Here is a 20,099-nt window from a genome sequence, read left to right as displayed (position 1 = left end):
GGGTGTGGGGGGGGGGGGGGGCGGAGTTGGGGGGGTAGAGAAGAGTGTTCTTTTTGTTTCGTTTTTCATGCAAGTTTCAGAGACTGTCTTAAAAGATCATCTTGCCTTTCCAGGAAAACTTACACACTTTTATGTCCCCCAGGATGCCTGGCTTCAATTGATTCAGTTGACGTGTCTGTTGTAGGAGCTTTTTTCCACTAATGAGATGCACAATGATAGTCTCCTGATTGGGAGAGGAATATATGGTAAAGATCTTTGGTTTGTATCTGCTTCAAGCCCATACCTTGATAAGCTCTTTGCAACAGAATTACCTATATTTTACCAGGAGTCAGAAATATCTTCATTAAAGAGTTTTTGGTTTCTCCATGGCACAGAAGATCTTTACTGAGGTATTGACCTTGGTACCTTCTTGTCAAAGGAGAAAGGAGGTAATGATTTACTCATCTGGAGGTCTGACTCACAAGAGACCTTTCTTCAGATAGGATGTCAAATGTCTTAAAGTTCATTTTGAGTTACTTTGACTTCTGCCTGACCTTATCTAAGTGTCTGGATTGGAGGGGCATTATTCAGGGCTGCCTCCAAGATAAAACCTACCTTCCATAATATCTGCCCTGGATGTGGCTTGACCCTTGGAGGCTACTGCTCTGTCTGTCCCCACCTGCATGAGGACTCAGGAGGTGCAGTATTACATGTCTGGACATGGCACTCTGTACAATCTCATATACACGGGGCATGTAAGCCTGGTTTATGTTTGATGGACCATGAAGGAACTTTTTTGAAAAAGGCCTGAGACACTCTCTGTTGGCAGCAACCTTGGTGAGATGTATGCAATTGGGTGCATATCCATCTAGATAGAGAGCAACAGAAGCTTGTTTCCTCCAGAGGTGGGAGAGCACAGAGAGTGCAATTCACGTATCAGGGTGTCGTAACTCAGGGCAGTACTGAGACTTCTGTCCTCGCGTGGAAGACCATGTACAGAGCTGGACAAGAGCCTCTCCATGGTTTATAACTGAGGATGATGTTAGAAGGTCTCCCAGCCTCTGCAGTACATGACTGATGACTGGTTGGATAAGGATCTGCAGTTTATCTTTGCAGAATCCTGACCATGTCAGCTAACAGGCTTAACCATATGAGATTAATCTACTCGAAATGGAAATTTTCATTCTAAAATACATCTTTGTAGACTGGGGATCTGTAACTTTGATTTCTTTGGTGATAGGTAGTTCTGGTCAGTTCTTGGATGCATCCCCTTGGCTGTGTTTCTGAGCCCCTGAATAGGCAAGGTTAATGTGTGCATTCCTTCAACTGCTTGCCCGTCCACTGGACTGCAAGGCAAAGAGACACAAGGCAGAAACAATCATTATGCCCTACCTGCAGACGACAACTTTATTCCAGGATCTACTACGTCTTTCCAGGTGGAGTCCCAAAAACTACCTCTGCCCCACGCTGTTCCTCATGTACTTATGTCTGCTTTTAAAGCTCTATCATATGTCTGAGATTGCCTGCTGGAACTGAAAAGGTGAGAGCTCATTTCATTAGTGCCGTAACGTTGTGCTGGCTGCTGTATCACTTCTGCAGGTAGGAATTGTATTGACTTTCCTTCATTCTCCCATTTTCAGATTCCATATCTGCATTCAGAAGTTTTCCTTCCACTGGTTCAGTTATATCTTGTATTAACATCCTGTTTCAGACAACATTCAGATCTAATGGCTACTGAAACTGGCCTTTCTGGAAGCTACCACTGCAGCCAGAAGAGTGAGAGAGATTTAGAAAGATCCTCCACCCTGCTTTCTTCTGGAATAATCCCATGTTTTGGGGTGACTCTTAGTGCATTCCTGGATTGGTGGCTGAATTTTGTTTAGAATAGTCTGCTAATTGCTAGCTTAGACAGCAAAATATTCAGAGCTGTGACTGCCTTTTACATGCTGAGCTTCAGATAGAATTTGTTTTGTGATTTTTGTCTGGAGAAGACTATTTAGTGGGACTTTGAAACTATCGACATACAGGGCTGAGAGGTGGAAGTACTGCCATTTTCTGTGCAGAGACTGTAATGTGGATAGGTGGCTCAGTGAGGCTTTGTTACAAAACTGCACCACTAACTATGGTTCTCAGGAAAGAAGCCTATGCCTCAGGTAGTCTTGTTTGTATCTAGGGATATTCTGATAGCTATCTGGTTGCATTTGTTCCTAGACTTTCTGTGATCTTTTTTTTTTCATTAAAGTTTTAGTAAAATCTGGGCTGAGTAACATTTGCCTTAATCCCTTTATTTCTATGCTTCTCCAGTTCTTTATAGCCAGTTTGTCATTCTTCAGATTGACCTAGCCTTCTCCAGCTTAGAAGTGCTGCCAACCCTCTACATATACATAGTTGTTCCTCTGGAATAGATCTATCATTGATGGTCACGCATTCCTCTGCCTTGTGTGTGCTGTGTCTGCCCAGAGTCCCGGTCTGCTCTATTCGGAGGTTTTACATTCTTTGCAAGCAGACTCTAGGAGTTAGGTTATTTTAAAAATTCTCTCCCTCCAGATTATAATTTAATGTTCTTATGTTGTCAGCATGAATAATTGGTGATATTTTTCTTTCCCACTTATTTTAATGGGTTTTACCATGTATTTTCTCTTGGGAAACAGCTCACCATATTCGTCTGTCCTCTACCTATATCTTTCTCTGGTTAGTCCTGAGGAATAAGTTCTGACACAACACAATTGCATTTATCTCTTCCCTTTGTTCTTGCAATTGGTCCTATTAATAATACTTTTTTTTTTCCTATCAGTTACCTTTTTGTTCTTGGGCTTGTAAGAAAAAAGGACCTATTAAACAGAGTAGAATTAAATGGAATATAACTTCGGTTTTTTACAATATATTTCACTCTCATGGCATATTCACAAATGCCAGACTAGCTCTTTCAAAAGTGTATTGATTTTTGTTGGAATAGCTGGACTAGGGGCTAAAAAGAAAAAAAGAATATAACATAGAAAACTTCATGTAACATGCACCTGACAAAAACCTGTGTTCATCATTCTGTCAAAAATGGAACTGCTGGTTCTTCCTATCTCACAGCAAGTAGTTTTATTTTAAGCGTATAAATTTTGGAAGTTTCATGGCACAATATTGGGATTCTAGGTTCAAGATAGAGAAAATAAAGAATTCCAAAAGAGTCACCTGTCTGATACAGACAACACTCAGAAATCAGCTCTGGAAATCCCAGACAGGAAGGAGAAAGAGGAGCATACAAAAAGCTCAGAGGTACAAGAAGAAACTTAACATGCACCATGCTTCAAAGGTGGAGAATTTCACACTCTGTGAATGCTATGCACTTTTTGATTTCTCAAAAAATTGTTTTGCATAAGTTTGTTACACTGCACTAGAAGATGATTGTGCTGCACTGGAAAAATGCTGTTGCACTATTGTTAGCTTCAAGTTGTATGTACATCACTACTGCTATGTGAGAACTACCATAAACGACAAGGGATGTCTGCATGTGAAAGTAGTTTAAAGTCTTGAATACATTACACCATGTAAGAATCAGTATGTAGCTATATTTGCTTAAATGTTAGTGCCGAGGGGGTTAATTAAAGGGGTTTTGAAGATACCTGTTCTTTGCTGTTCTGGTATGGTACTACCTCCTGTAGAACACCAAATGCAGAAGGGTTATAATATCTGTTGTACAAATATATTCTTCAAGGATAAATCACATGGCAAATGCTTCTACAAATGTCTGTTTCCACTGTTAGTACAAAAAGTAGTTAATGGAGAGTAAACCTCTGAAAATTTTGTCCTTACAAGTAAAAGCAAGTAAATTTTAAAAATATTGTAGCATTTTACATTTTAAGAATGTGGTTTTGGTTTTGGTACTCCCATTTTAAATAGTTTCTCTAAATATTACGTCTCTTTCCTTTATTGACTTCACTCTGCAAAATCACTGGAGTACCTTTAACAACAAAATGTCAGGGTACACAGATCCTCATAGTGTCTCCATTAGTGTAAGTTCCCTCATCAATATATTTCTCCTAACCATTTCCTTCCTCATTTATACTACTAATTATTGATTTTCTCTTAATACCTCTCCAAAGCTTCCTCTTTTTTACTAGATACTCTCCTTCTCCAGTTTCCATCCTCTTTATGAAATCACAGCTCATCCTCTCACTTCTGAGATGATGTGTGTTTCTGTACCCCTCCCCACAAGGATCTTGACTGGCCTTAGCACAACTTTCCAGTGTTGCCATGCCCATCTCCCCCAGTTCCCTTTCCATTACATTTCCCTGAGCCTGTGCAACAACACCCACAAAGTGGCTTTCCCATAGTGCTCTTTCTTCCAGCTCCCTTTCCTTAAGTCCCCTCCTGAGGGCAGGGTTACCAGTATCATTCCTCCAGTAAGTGTCATCCCCTACCCTATCTCCCCAAGACTCCTATCTTCAGGTCAGCATCTTTCTCGTTTCTGAATTTCTTCCAGGGATGTGAAATGCCATGGATTCCGTTTGTGGCTTCATTCCCTTCTAACTATCCTATGAGCCTAATTTAAATGCCCTAATTTAAAATAGCTCTTTCTAAGTCTACATCTCACTTTCTTTCCACTTTCTAACTCGTGTTATTTTCAGTATATGTTCTGTTGCCGGCTAGAACAGCAAAACAGTTTTGCAGGGCAGTCTTTGAAGGTCAAGATTTGCTGAACTCTCAATGAGAAGTTTATGAAATCTGAATCATTTTAATTTAGCAAAAAATTCTTTAGAGACAAAGTCATATTAATTAAATATAGCTATATGGACAGTTGAATCTGTCAAAGGACTAGTGCCATGAATAAATGAATGAGGAATACTTACTCCTGAAATAAGAAGTAATTGTTTATTCTACATTTTTATTTATTTCTACTGGTAGCTTGCATTTTTGTGACCTTCATCAAAAATGTTTACGTGGCCTTGATGTATCGTGCAAGTTCCATCTGTTTTGTCCACATTTTCAGAATGAACACATCAACATAATTTTTATAATGTAGGACTAATTAGAATTTTTAGTTGACAAATCAGCATGATTAAACACGCTACCGTATGGTGGGGTTTTGGTGTGTTGTCACATTCATGGAAAGAAGGCGGTGAAATGTTTGTTCATTGCAGTTTGAAGTGGATTCTGTTTCCTATGTTTACTCTACATTATTATATTCCTCAGGATGCCTTTGGACATCCTGCCAGTGAGATGAGGATAGGGGAACTTCGTCCTTCCATGCCAGAGACTCCGTTGTACCCACCCAAACTTGTTCTTCTGGGTAAAGACAAGAAAGGTACTAACTTGACTTACAACCTTTTAGATGAAAGCATATGTAATGTACACAGATAGACACATTACTTAAGATGTTCTACACTTCAGTCTGATTTTGAAACATATTACATGCATATTTGTGCACATGTATATATATCCATAGTATCAATTTAAAAATGTATTTTTCTGGAGTTTAGTTTTCAAATACCACGTCCTGAAAACATTTGCTGTGTTTTGTTTTCAGAATCGACAGATGAGTCTGAAGCAGATAAGATCCATTGTCTGAATAACAGCGTTTCCTCAGGCACTTACTCAGACTATTCCCCTTCCCAGGCTTCCTCAGGGTCCTCCAACGCGCATGTTAAAATGGGGTCCTTGCAGACAACGGCTAAAGAAGCAGTGAATAACTCTTTGTGGGGGAACAGGTGTGATCATCTTTCTTAACATAGCTTCTGGTTGCCTTTTGGTTTATGTTGTCATATGCATTCAAAGTGATCGTATGCTATCTGTTAAGGCATTCAATTAAAAAAATACAACATTTTTACTCCAGTTTTGCAGAGGTGTACATAGCTATTCAAAGCCCAGGCTGTGCAAAGTTGGCCACCCATTCATACTCTATAAATGTCTGTAATTCTACAGCTGTTTTTTCAGCTATGTGCTATAACCATGCATTAAAAGCGCCTAGTAATTGAGCTGCAATAATTCTGCTCTGCATGGCCCTGAGCTCCAGCTGCCTGTAGTTTAGCATAGATAGCAGAGTGTTATGTCTCTCATATTATTGCTGTCCTGAGCCTCACTCTGCCCTGGACCTCCAAGAGCAACACAGTTACTTTTGGAAGTTGTAATTCACGTTAGCCATCAGCAACCTGAAAACACTCTCGCGCCATACCAGGAACACCTTGCCCTGTCTATTCCTGCCATAAGTCACCTAAAGTAGTTCCATCCACAGGCTCGTCCCCATTAAAAAGAAGCTGGAGCCTGCTCACTGGAGATGCATAAAATCTTGGTGGCGAGAACACGCACAAACTGAATCTGGTATTTTTGTTTAAAAAAAACCCAATGTAACTGTAAAGAAGCTTCCCTTGCACTCATAAAATATTATTTTTAAAGCAGGAAAATATGTTCAGCTGGATTTATATGAACATGACATTGAGCCACCGTGGACTTTTGACTGACTTCTCAGTTTCTCTGTGTACGTACTTACAGAATCTGTACTCCAGTGCAAAAAACTGCTGCAGCCATTCATGCCAAACCAGTGGCACAAAGTGGACATCTCGTAGTACAATCCCCAAGGCAGAGTATAGATGGGAGAATATTAAATTGCTTTATAATTGTGTCTTTCTGATGACTGCTTTTGTGCTCTAATAGAGGGCACTTTATCTTGTTCCGTTTTGGTTTGGTTTTGCAGGTTGGCACAGTCATTTCCACAGCCCCTTGAAACAAAGCCATTGCTGAGCCAACGGGAATCTGCGCCGGTGGGGAACCTGCCACAGCGCACCGACAGGCGCCCGCTGAGCGAAACGTTCGCCGACAGCTGGAATGACAGCTCACACTACGATAACACAGGGTTTGTTGCAGAGGAGAGCACGGTGGAGAATCCTAGTGCTAACCCCCTCCTGAGCACGAAATCCAGAAGCACATCTGCACATGGACGCAGGCCGTTGATTAGACAAGACAGGATAGTTGGCATTCCCCTGGAGCTGGAGCAGCCGACGCTCAGAAACACACACGAATCTGAAGTGCCTCCTCCCAATCCTTGGCAAAATTGGACCCGAACCCCTAGTCCTTTTGAAGACAGGACAGCTTTTCCTTCCAAACTGGAAAGCACCCCCACCACCAGCCCTTTGCCTGAGCGAAAAGATCATGTCAAAGAGTCTCCTGAAATGACTAGCACTTTCACCCCAGGAATAGCATGGGAATATCATGATTCAAATGCTAACAGAAGTCTCACAAATGTCTTTTCCCATATCCACTGTCGCCCAGATCCTTCCAAAAGCGTTGTTTCAATCAGCAAGAGTACAGAGCGGCTTTCTCCGATGATGAGGGATTTAAAAACTAACAAATTTAAGAAGTCACAAAGTATCGATGAGATAGACATTGGTACATACAAAGTGTATAATATACCTTTAGAAAACTATGCATCTGGTAATGATACTGTAGGAACCCACGAGAGGGTGGACAAGCTCCTGGGCCCAGAGCACGGCATGCTGAGCATGTCCCGCAGCCAGTCGGTCCCCATGCTGGACGACGAGCTGCTGACCTACGGCAGCGTCAAGGTGCAGCCGCAGCAGAAGTCATCCGTCACGAAGAAAGTCTACCAGTTCGACCAAAGCTTCAACCCACAGGGAGCAGTGGAGGTCACAGCGGAGAAGAGACTACCGCCGCCTTTCCAGCTCAACCCCGAGTACATTCCCCAGCAGAGTAAAAACCTGCCCCAGGATCTGGTCAGCCCGAGGGCTTACCGCGGCTACCCCCCCGTGGAGCACATGTTCTCCTTCTCCCAGCCGTCGGTGAACGAGGAGGCGGTTGGTGCCCCCTTTGCGAGCCAGGGGTCTCGGACGGGGTTCCTGAGGAGAGCGGATTCGTTGGCCAGTTCCACCGAGATGTCCATGTTCAGGAGAGTCAGTGAGCCCCACGAGCTGCCCCCGAGCGACAGGTATGGCAGGCCTCCGTACCGAGGAGCTGTGGAGCGCCAGAGCAGCATCTCGGTCTCTGAGTCTCAGTTCCTCAAGAGGAACGGCAGGTACGAAGACGAGCATCCTTCCTACCAGGAAGTGAAAGCCCAGACTGGAAGCTTTCCAGTTAAAAACCTTACACAAAGGAGGCCGTTGTCTGCAAGAAGCTACAGTACAGAGAGTTACGGCACATCCCAAACCAGGCCGGTTTCAGCGAGGCCTACAATGGCAGCTCTGCTGGAAAAGATACCATCAGACTATAACTTGGGTAACTATGGCGACAAGCCTTCCGATAACAGTGATATAAAGACAAGGCCTACCCCTGTGAAGGGAAATGAGAGCTGTGCTAAAATGCCCGCTGACTGGAGACAACAGCTACTTAGACATATAGAAGCTAGAAGGTTAGACAGGGTATGTTTGGCATTTCTCTGCAATTAATGCCTTTAGTTGTGTGTTTCGGTATGTCAAACTATTTGCACGTACAGTGGTAACCACCAGAATTCCCAGTAATGAAATTCCTGCATTGGTGTCAGAGGAACCCACCCGCAAAGGGGTCTGGGGGGGGCTCAAAAGCAGCTGGAGTGAGGGGTTCCCGGGTAAATGAGAGTGATAAAGAGTCTCTGCACGAATAACGCACCACGGTGCACTTCACTAATGTAGTAACTGCTGCAGCACTGTCTGAAATAATAAAAAACATAAAAATCTCTCCCTATCAACAGATGTGAACGTGCTGCTGAAGTCCACCACTTCAGTAATGATTTGAGAGCATTAAAAGATGCTGGATACATCTTTGCAGTAAAAGGCAACAAAGAAAAACATCACAGATAAAAAGTAAAATAATGTATTTTAGCTTTCATATCACTGTTAGTGGAGAGGATTTAAAGGTATCTTTTAACTCTGAAAAATATCTCTGAATATACACTGCCACTGTTTTTAACAAGGAATATGATTATTACTCCTTTTAGCTGTAGGAAGTTATGCTTACTTGCCTTCTATACAAAACAGTACAAGTACCATAGTGCATGATTTCAATCATGATCTTGACTAATGACCTACTTCATGAATCGAATTTACTTCATAATCTGAAGTGGTTGTGAAAAATTACTGTCATGAAATGCATCAGTTAGTTTCAAAATGTCTCCATATACCTATTTTACACTAGACACTCGTGAGTTTGGTGTTAATATATTCAATACCTTCCAGTTGCTTGGATGTGACGCATATTAAAATATCATTAAGGATCAAATGGGTAAACTTTAAAAACTGGCTTGAAGGCTGAAGCTTTTTCCTTACTTCAGCTATTTTCCTTGTGTTGTGCTAAACTGATTGGAAAATACCTAATACCTAGGCAAAATAGTGCACCCCAAGTAGAGACGTTTCTGGTGGAAATAAACACTTCCCCGATGTTGTTTGTTTAAGAAATATCTTTACACTTAGTTTACAATGTACATTTGCTTAAGAAATACTTAAACTCATGGAAAGCTGACACTGGTGATTTTATCTACTTAAATTGAGTTCATAGTAATCCCTGCAGGTGCCAGCGAGCTAGTTTTGAGTTGTTTGCAACTTACCGTAAGCAAAGCTCTAAGAAGCTGGGCTGTCCGGGGGAGATTTTGCTGATGAGAACGCCTGGGCACTGCAGTGCAGCAGCTGCGCCAGAAGACGCTGCCTGTCTGCCCACGGCCGGTGAGATGCCGGTCGGTGCAGGACCTGCGTACCTGCTGTGCTGGGCCCAGCCAAAGCTTGTCCCTTGTGGGCAGCTGCTAGCCAGGGAGTGGTCACAAAGCTCATAAGATGGTGCAGAGCCTTCTTCTGTAGGGTTTTTTTTTTCTCTGCCTTTGGTGCTCTTTTACGCTAGGTACACATTTTCTGGCCCATCCGTGGTTGCGTAGACGTACCAAAATTTGGCCATATTTGCAAAATAAAGACTTGTACCATGTTATAGACTGCAATTTTCAAACTACAGATAACAACATATTTCATCTGCTGTCAGCGTTGAAGTCTTTTATGGTATCCATTTTATGTATAACTAGCAATGTATTTGCTTCCGTGTGACCCAGTGCATGCATCAAGAAGCTATTTATTTCTTGGTACTGTTTGTTTGCTTAAACTAAAACTTTGTGAAATTAACCATATATGTGTGATACTTAATTCAATGAGCATGTGTGTTCATATCCTGTCACGTGGTTGTTTCCTCTACTCAGACCGCTGCTTACAAACACAACACAGTTAGCCTTGGCATGCTGCACTCTGGAGGTTTTTCAGCAATGCATGCCGGCAGAAGCATGACTTTAAACTTGCAGACTAAATCTAAATTTGAAAACCAAATGCTTCAAGAGCTACCTCTACCGAAAGTAAGTATGGGATAGCCAGCATATACCAGCATTACAAAATAAATTAATAATACTCCTTGCTTTTTCCTGGTTTAGCTTTTGCCTATTATTCATGCTTATACGATACACAATCCAAAAAGCAAAGATGATAGAAATACAGTTTTCCTACTCAATAATCTTGCTTTTTGGATTAAGTAGCTCACATGGCTGTCATTACTGCTTTCTGCTCTCGTGTTACAGACTGATGTGATCATTTTCTCAATGACTTAATCTGTGCGCAGAAATGGAGAATGTGTTTTGGTTTGTGACTGATCTTAGAAAAATTAATGTAGAAATGTTTGATATGCATTTAAATAGGCTCCAAGAGACAGGGACTTTAATATTGGAACATTAATTGGGTATGCTGTAATAGTGGATGAGTTTTGAGTACATGCCTACCACACCTAAACTAATTTTAAACTTTTGTTGAGTGATGCCTGTAGAAAGAAAATAATTTTCTCAGTTTTTACTGTTTATTTTACAGCTATTAACGATATATTGTTGATAAGTACATACGTACAAAATTATATACAAACAAATGTTTGATGGGAAAAGCACATATGACAAGCCAGGGAGGGACATTGCTGAAGTATTTTCAGAGTATCAGAGAGGAGATGCTGAGACCTTACTCTGCGTCACGTATGGCCACACCGGAGTCACAGCAGCAGCCAGTTGCAGATACTTGAAAGCGGTCGCACTGGTGGGATTGCGTGTAATGACAGGGGGCTACTGCAGTGCTAGAAGTGACGAGCATCGTTAAGTGTCTTACTGCATTAGCATCGGTAGCTGTTGGTACAAATTAGCAACATCTCTGTGAGTAATTAAAGGGTAACAGAGCACAGATCCAGGCGCTGAAATGTGATCATCTGCACTGTTAATTGCTGGACTGGCCTCAGGCATGGTTTGGCCCAGGCCAGCTGGCACCCTCCTGGGCAATCCCTGGCCAGGGCTCCGGAGTCAGCACTGGCCAGAAATTCCCAAAGGAGGGTTCCAGTGACCGATTTAAGAGTTTAGATCCAAGCCTGTTTAGAAGAATAAGATAATTTAATGGCAGCAACAAGACCAGATTGTGCTGGTTGGCCGGAGGACAGGTCTTAGCACTGCTTAGCTTGCAAATACAGGCATATGCATCGTACACTGGATTTCCAAGCAAAGCAAAGCTGTGATAGGTTAACAGTGCGCGCGCGCGCGCACACACACACACACACACAGGTCATTGTCAGGTTTCTCCTGCTGTAACTTACTTTCCATACACTGTTAACTTCATTTACACCCCCCATTCAGCTGTCCCTGGATTTAAACGAGTCCTAATGTTAGTGTGTGCTTCTCTGTTGTTCAGCTGATGACATCTAGGTCAAATCTTAAACGTAGATGTGTGTGTGTTTGGACACAGATAGCTTTCCAGTGTTGGTCATACTGTTTTTTTCTTTCAAAGAATTTGTTTGTCTACTTGGGTATGTACTAATTCTTGTCACAAGTCCTTAAAAGAAGTCCATTTGACATCAGCTCCAAATAATGGTACTATTTTTCTACACACCTTTAGGAATAAGGTATTATATATCACTTTAAGAATTTTAGGCTGTAGATAATATGGATACTAGTACGTTGATGTCTGAGGAAATTTGTGAAACTGTTTAGAATGACATGTTTGGGGGTGTGGTCTTACGTGAATTATTCTGCTTTATATTTCACCAGCATTTCATTGCTGCATACCCATATAAAATGTGATGCTGAACTGCATGAAGGGGGTGTATTCTCTTACTGTACTGTTTGGAAAGCAGTGAGAAATTATTGTTGAACAAATATTATGAATGTTTAGTATTGTTTAATTTTATTCCTTCACATGTTCTAAGAATTTGTATTTCTTAATGAATCGAGGCCACAGCAGCTTAATATTGACCTCTTCTTCCTCTTCTTTCTTGTGGCCTAGATTCAAGAGAGTAATGAGTGAGGTTTAATTGTCCAGTGGAAGATCAGGAAATCAAGTATAGCAATTACTTATTTTGAGAAAGTTTATTACATCAATTCTATTCCACGTATAAAATGTTTGAACTGTTGCTTTTCATTTTTTACCTAGACTTAATAGATATGTAGGTTGTTTGCAGTCTGTCCAAGCTCTGTAAATGAATGGTATTGCAAGTAGACAAATTCATTTTACTGGAGAAAATGAAAAGAAAAACCTGTTATCACAGAATTTTCCTGTTTATTGAGAAAGCACCCTCTATATTTTTTCTTTTTCCATTTTGAGTGCGAACTCACCTCTGCAGATTAGTCACTTGCTTATAAAAATGGCACAGAGTTGTCTGCAGAGACAAAAGGAACACTTTTCAGAAGAATGCTTTCAATTTTTGGCATCCATCTCGCAGTTCTTTTAAAAGTTTATGTTTTGGTGCACTTCATTCTCAGAAGCGTGCAGTACTGCCTTCCTTTAGGAACAGTCAGCATATTCACATGTATCACACAGGAGGAAAAACAGAAGTTCCTTTAGGAAGCTGCCTCGCTAATCCCCTCCGTCTCCGCATGGTGAGGCCACCTAGCATGTTTTATAAAGTCATCTCACAGGGAGGTGAGCAGATTTCCAGCACAGCCTTGGGCACCTCGGTCTGTGGGTGACTCTGGAAGGGGTGACTCACATCACAAAGATGATGGCCTTTCTTTTTCATTGTTTTTTTACTACTCCTCAGAGCAGAAAGTTTTGCAATTGTACTTTTTCATTTCAGAAGCTGTTTACTGCCCTGGTCTCAGATGATGTACCCCCCCGTTTGGATGAGGGTTACGTGGGGACATGCAGCAAACAGGGCAGAATGGCCGATTCCTGGGTTTACACAGGCACAAGGAGCCCTACCTGGGCCCCAACTGGGCCCCAAATTCTGATCTGCGGACAAACAGGGCTCGGCATGTCCTGGGCTGGGGAGCCTTGGGCAGGGGCTAACCCCTGGCAGCCTTTTCAGGCAGGCTGCTCACAGTCCTGGACGCCTGTCCGGACACAAAGCTTCACCTGCGTGTGAGGGCCGTAGAGCCATATCATTGGGTTCGTGCATGTCCGTACGCCAGCGTACAGCTCTGGGCCCAAATTTGCGAATGTTCGAGAGTGGTGTGCTGTCTGAGAGAGCAGCAGCGCTGCTGCATGAGGCACTGGGACCAGTGTCTGTTGAGCTGTGAGGGGTAACCTATGGAAAAAGTGCTGAGGTTGGTCTCATTTTTCCTTTTTTCATCTGTGTAAAGAAAGCTCCACCAGGAGGTCTTGTAGTTTCAACAGGGGAAGTGTTTTTCTGGTGGTTTTTAATATAAGGAAAATCACATCTTCCCTGATTTTTCCGGAAGACTTCTTGAATTATGAGAGCATTACAATGAAAGTTTTCTTTGATTTTAAATAAGTAGTGTTGAATTTTTTTACTTAACCTCTGAGGAGTATGATTTTAATTGCAATTTACTTCTATTTACTTTTAAAGGATTTTTAAGCTTGCATAAAAAAAAGTTCTTAATTGACCAGTTACCAGCTTTAATATTTCAAAGCAACAGTTTCATTTATTCTTCAGTCATCTAAAGAAGTGTTTCATGATTTTTTTAAATCTAAGCTGAAGAAGAAACTGCTTGAATGACAGAGGGGAAGAATGGACTTTTTTTTTTTTCTTTGCAGATTACCATTAATCAGAACTGAATAAGCAGTTAACTGAATAAGCAGTTAACTGAATAAGCACTACATAATGCTAAGTGCTGTCAGTGGTAGTACAATGTTAGCATTTTGGAAAGTCTGACACAAAAAGCCATACCCACGTTAGCAAAATTTCCAACTATGGCAAAGAAATACAGAAACAGATAACAGAAAATCAGGATGGGACAGAAAAAGTACACGTCCTCAAAAGTACTGAAAACAGGAGTAAAATAACCAGGGAAAGTGACAAAGAAGAAACAGGTATATAAGGAGAGAAAAGTGAAAAATAATAACAAAAGTATCAAGCTCATTTAGGAAACTTTAAATGTGTGTTATGTCCATTCGTATTCAGGAAAGCATTTAATTGCTGGTTAATATTGTACATATGATAGCCTGTTAACTTAGAGCAAAACCAGCCACAGCCGAGAGAGAGGTCTGTGAGAAGCACACCACACACAGTGATGCACAGAGCATAGCGTAAGGCAAGAGTAGTCACAAGGACAGTATTGCCGTTAAGGAGTATTTTCTGAAGAAAATATAAGCATATAATTTATCTTGGTGGCAAATACTTAATGGAAAAGTTTTTGATGCTTGAATGACCAGTAAGAAAGTTTTAACTCAAATGATTAATGACAGACTGCATGTTTAAATGCGGAACTTTGCCAAAATTTGTTTCTCCGAAAAGAATGAGTTATGTTAAATTAATTTTCTCTTTTCTCTCATCATTCATTATTCTCATTATTTCTCTTACATATCTTTCAAGATCTGCTGCTTGCAGAGAGTCCCACAGCAATATGATTACACATTAATGAAATACCATAGAAATTTAAAAGGATTTCCATTTTAGCAATAGTGTGTTGCAGTTTAACTGGGTTGATTACTGAAATAAATATGAAGAGAGAATTTTCTGTCATGGTGTGACAGTGACTAAAGGCTGCCCTACCGTTTCTGCAACAGACCCCGTCGCAGCAGAGCAGCATTCTGGACAACGGGCAGGAGGAGATGTCTGTGAGCAGCCAGTGGAACCCCTACCCGCTGGGGCGGCGGGACGTGCCGCCGGACACCGTCACAAAGAAGGTAAGCAGCACAAGCAAAGCTGCTGACATAGCTGTGGTTGTCTTCTTTTCCCAGCGAATCTCTGGAAGGAGGAGAACAGGTTAATGAGGACAGGTTTGGGAAACACATGTTTTTGTTTCAAAGCTTAAAGCAATAATCATTATGAACTAAAGATGGTGTTTTCATGCCTGCTACCCGTTGTTTATTTATGCAGATGCTAGTAGTTACATCTATAGCTTGTGAATTGGGCACAGTGGGCTTGGCAGGTGTATTCCTGCGTGTATCAGCCAGCCATCAGCTCCCTCTTTATCCTGAAAAGTCTTCATTCAAATGTTTCATTTCAATTACATTCTTCAGTTCACCACAAAAAATAAATGTGTTGAGGTGGAGGCCAGCCCAGTGTCTAGACAGTCACAGACATTTTGGCAGAGACATCCTAGGCACGCTTCATTTGCTGATAAACTCGCTAGAAAGTGAGTACTAATTTCTAGTACCTTGTGGCGGTAGATATTAAATTCCAGTGCTTGGACCTGGCCTGTTTCTATGAAAACACTGGCAGCTCTCTCCCGGCCCCAGCTTGGCTCTGCTCATCGACTGAGAAACTGCCACTTTTATATGCTCTAATCATAAAGCTGGAGAATAGAGGATCTTGACAGACTAAACTGTGTTTGCAATCAGCTTTAGAAGGTGGAGCCACACATTTAAGCAGTGATAATTACACTGATTGTTATCTATATGGAGATCAGTCCTGCTCGTTCCTGAAGTAAAGTCTTATGCATGAATAGAACTGGTGTGAAAGTCATAACGTGCACACTAATAACTTCTGTAGCGTAATTAACTGTCAGCTGTGATGAGGCAAATATCTCCCTACTGGCTTCACATCTTTTTATCCAAGACAGTTTCAGAAGCAGTAGCCCTTGCCTTCATACAAAAGTAGCGACAAGAGATACACATGTGGAAGAGGATTGCTTGAAGATGGGAAATGAAAACCACTGCACCTAGAGCAGCCCGGAGACTCCTTCCCAGGCACAGGAGGGTGAGGAGGAGGGTGCCCTGACATTGTTTCATGGAGTTGGCTCTGACAGCCAACTTATTCGAAGGCTTTCTTTATTCTCTGATATGCAAGAAACTAGGATAAGACATTTAAGAGGAGTCACTGCTTATCTTCACTGGCATATTGGGATAGAACCTGTGTTTATCCATTCACACAATCTAACACAGTCTATGTCTTGCATTTGTGCATCAGTGTTGCTGTAATAAGAAACTACAGATTCTGTTTTGTTCTGAATATTTCAGTATCTCGCTGCTCAGATGTGGTAAGTACAAACGTTGCATAACCGTACTGAAATCTGCTCAACTCAGTGGAGCAATCCATTGTTACATCCGTTGTCAGCTACTTTAATTATACTGTAAATATTGGACACTGAGCTGAAAATAATTAACTTTTGTGGTGGATGTTAAATAAAGTAAAGAATACAAATGAAATTGGGGAAGCAGTCTGCATAATAGAGATTTTTTTTCTGCTGAATAAATAATTCACATTTCCAAGAAAGGCAGCTTATCCACCTCCAGCAAGAGCCACAGCATGAATACACAACAAGTAGTGATATGATCTCCTCAAAGTCTATTAACAGGACTGAGAAAAAGAATTCTGAAAATTGTTTACCCACCATCCTCAGGAGGTGGTTTGCAATGTACTGTTACAACAATGCTAATCTCTTCTCCGTTGAAAGTGACCTCGAGTGCCTTGGTTTCCCAGCATCTGGGGATTAAAATACAGCAATTATTTGAAGTCTGACTCAGAAAATCTGCTATAGAATTGAAGTTCAACATAACAAACAATTAAACTATGTAAATATAAATTGTAGTGTATGTTTTGGTTTTCCACTAACGTAACAGTACTAGTGTGAATGGGCTCCTGCAGAGCAGAGCCTTTACATGGTAGAGCTGTACCTGGGAAATCACTGGAAGAAGAGTCAGGACTTGTTCTTCCAAGGGGAAGAGCATGTACTATAGACAGATGGACTATGTACTCAGGCTGGTGTAGTACGTATATAGACGTGGTAATGCGTGTTCCTGAATTATCCACACATAGAAGGCTACTATACATATAGTGATGGCTATTTACATATGTTAGGTAGGGTGGGAATACTACACAGTAATCCCGACATAACTGGGGGTGGTGGTGGTGGTGAGTGGTTGTGTCCTTTTTGCTGTTCAGAATATAGATTAAATGCCAGTTTTATTTTAAGTATGATCATTTATGTGATCATCCCATAATTTATGGGCTATTTCTCTTATGGAAAAGTTGGATATTTTAATCTTCAAACTGAATAATCCACTGATTTGTTAAAAGACTGCAGTATTTATTCTTCCTGGAAGATTACTACTTCTATCATGTCAACAAGACAGAAGTCAGCTACGTGCCTGATCAAAAAAGTTGTATTCTGAGTTCGCTGCTCCTCTGTAAAAAGGGAAGGGGTAGAAGTGTGGCGGGGGATCGCCAAAAGGGAACTTGGAAATCACTCCTTATGGAAAAGAGAGGTTGAAGAGTGAGAGTGAAGATGGAAAATGAACAGACATCAAGCTGGCCAACCTGGGCGCAGGGTGACAACCCTCTAAGAGGATGAGCTACACAGGTTTGGGGATGTGTAGGACTGTTAGTTGGCCTCTTCTGCTGCAGGATTGTAGCAGCCCACAGGAAGGCTGAAGCCATGCAAACTCTTGGAGATCCCTGCGTGGGCTATAATGGTCTGGGTGGATGTGCAGGAGCATATGCTATGGAACTGGAGCGAGGCAGCTGCCTCAAAACTGGGACAGACAAAAGTGTCTGAGTCACCGTTTCTCTCCCTTTCTGACTTAGGAGTATTTCTGTTAGCCACAAATGAGAGGCTGGAGGCTCTTTCTGTTTCATTTCCAGCATCTGCTGTTCAATACAGAGGTCTTTTAACCTGATAAATAGGATTTGAGGTTTTTCAGTGAAGAAGCACAATTTTTTCTGTATTTGAAATAGACATCTTCCTCTGAGGCAGACGATACACCCGCTGTGGACTGCTGTGGTGGATATGGGATTATATCTGGGGCAAACAGCAGAATTTATGAGATTCTGCTTTTTTGGGATCGTCTTGTGTTGAGTATGACGCAACATGAAGTACAAAATCGTGCTGCACCCGGTCACCTGCCCACCTTGCATCTCCACGGTGCAGGGTGACAGGGATTCAGCAATCCGCTGCGGGCATGGTTTGTTGCCGCTAGGGAGTTAATGAATAGCTAAGAAATCTGTCTTGAGCATTTTCCTTCCCTTCTGATTTTGGTTGAATTGAAGATCTCTCTGACCTGTAAAGTGGGATGTTCGCAGTACAGACTGACTTCACCAGGCTATTCTTGGAGTAAGTTTGTCAATGTCTATTAAGCACTTTCATGTACACAGGTGAGCTGTGTTTTAAGAAGAGTTTGGGGACTGACGATTTGGGCACAAGGAGTAAGAGATTTCTCTGTCATTACTCACGTTGAGACTATCCCTCCTGTACTAAATAGAAGAACTGTTAGACATGTATTCTACCTAGTCCCTTTCTTCAAATGTTGTCAGCAAAAAAGTAGGACAGAGCAGATCAGTTTTGCTTGGAGTCACTGCATGTCTTGCTGGGATTCTGTGTCAGTGACACGAGTAGCTCCAACTGCATCTGTATTAATGATGTGTTCTGCAGACAAATCTTGGAAATCCAATAAGATATATTTTTGCTATGGCAACCAGCAATTAATTCCAATGCCCTGGCTGCTATAACTTCTGAGGCTGGATGATTGGCCAATGGGTAAGAAATGTTTTGATCTTTCGCGTATTAAATTTAATCTTGTCTAAAATACAGTCTCACAATTGGTGACTCTTCCACCCAGGGTCATAAAGGTTCAATAGTACTGGGGATTAGATCTTCATGATGAGACATGATTGTGTCTTTGGCTGGTGTAAACTTAATGTGAAACATCATTTAAGTAGGTCTGTTTTGTCCATAGAGACTTGCAGACATTGAGACATGCAATCTTAATGCTCTTTCGCATTCAGGCTGTTCAAATAATAGTGCTGGTTGATGGGTGCATATAATCTGAAAATTCTCAGTAGCAACGGTGTAATATTTCATGGAGATAATAGTATTTGACCATACAACGGAGCATAAATTTTGCTCATTCCCTTATGGCTAAGTTGCATGTGATTATTTTGTAAGCATCAACATCTGAATCCTGTAAACATGAAAAGTATAAAATTGTCTCAACTCAATCTATATTGTGAAGATTTGCATCAAATATTTATGAAATTCATGTGCCTAAAAAGAGACTGTATATCAAAGAGTAAGCAAGCATGCAACTTTACCATGTCAAGAGCAGCATACAGAAAGCAAACCTCACCTGATAGATCACAGCTGCAAACGTGAAAGGCAGTGGGGATGGAGTGGGTAGAAGCATGATAGCCGTCATCCATTTTTTTTCTGAAAATATCAAAAGGCCGAGTCAATGTAAACACAGTATTTCACTTATATTTACAAAATATTACAGCTTCAAATCAGTAGACATTATCATAGAAATTTGATAATTAGTTACATTTTGTAAAAGCCACATCTGTTCCTAGGACAAGGCATAGGATTTAATTGATTATGCTTTCCATACACAGTGCACAATACTGGCCATTATCTGTATTTGTGTTATAAATCTTATTCCAAACTATCCTCAAGAAAAAAAACATTCCAGTATCTTCAGAGTGTGCTGTGATGAATAATCTGCCCTACTTCAATTTATTAAATGTTTTCAGTTCACAAAACATTCTGAGCAGAAGCATGTATCATGACATGAGGAAAAAAAATATTTTCTGTTTATAAAGCATACTGTATATGGCTAATTTCCCTTAAACCTCCTAGGGTCACTAAATGCAATGGGCATATCCTTGCTGCTTTTAATCGCGTTTTTTTCCGACTGTGGTCAAAAGGCAAACCTCTGATATGATTTAAGAGGTTTGCTTTTACTTGACTCTGTAAGTTGTAATAATTGCTTCTTTTCAGCTTCCTGAATTTCTGGCCTAACGGGTTACGTTACCCACAG

The 20,099-nt window shown here is 41.2% G+C and overlaps 1 protein-coding gene across 2 annotated transcripts in view; it reads left to right on the top strand.

Moving 5' to 3' along the window:
* Window positions 1–20,099, top strand: part of LRRC7 (leucine rich repeat containing 7) — a 102,093-nt gene that overhangs the window by 71,866 nt on the left and 10,128 nt on the right. For both annotated transcript variants that reach the window (XM_010561505.1, XM_010561504.1), the window contains 5 exons: window positions 5,164–5,275; window positions 5,498–5,678; window positions 6,662–8,339; window positions 10,133–10,282; window positions 14,913–15,032. In XM_010561505.1, the coding sequence (XP_010559807.1) occupies window positions 5,164–5,275; window positions 5,498–5,678; window positions 6,662–8,339; window positions 10,133–10,282; window positions 14,913–15,032 (2,241 nt within the window). The remainder of the gene's footprint in view (window positions 1–5,163; window positions 5,276–5,497; window positions 5,679–6,661; window positions 8,340–10,132; window positions 10,283–14,912; window positions 15,033–20,099) is intronic.

Source organism: Haliaeetus leucocephalus, unplaced genomic scaffold (genome assembly GCF_000737465.1).
Source record: "Haliaeetus leucocephalus isolate CR32 unplaced genomic scaffold, Haliaeetus_leucocephalus-4.0 Scaffold147, whole genome shotgun sequence".
Taxonomy (NCBI): domain Eukaryota; kingdom Metazoa; phylum Chordata; class Aves; order Accipitriformes; family Accipitridae; genus Haliaeetus; species Haliaeetus leucocephalus.
This window is presented reverse-complemented; position numbering and strand designations above follow the sequence as displayed.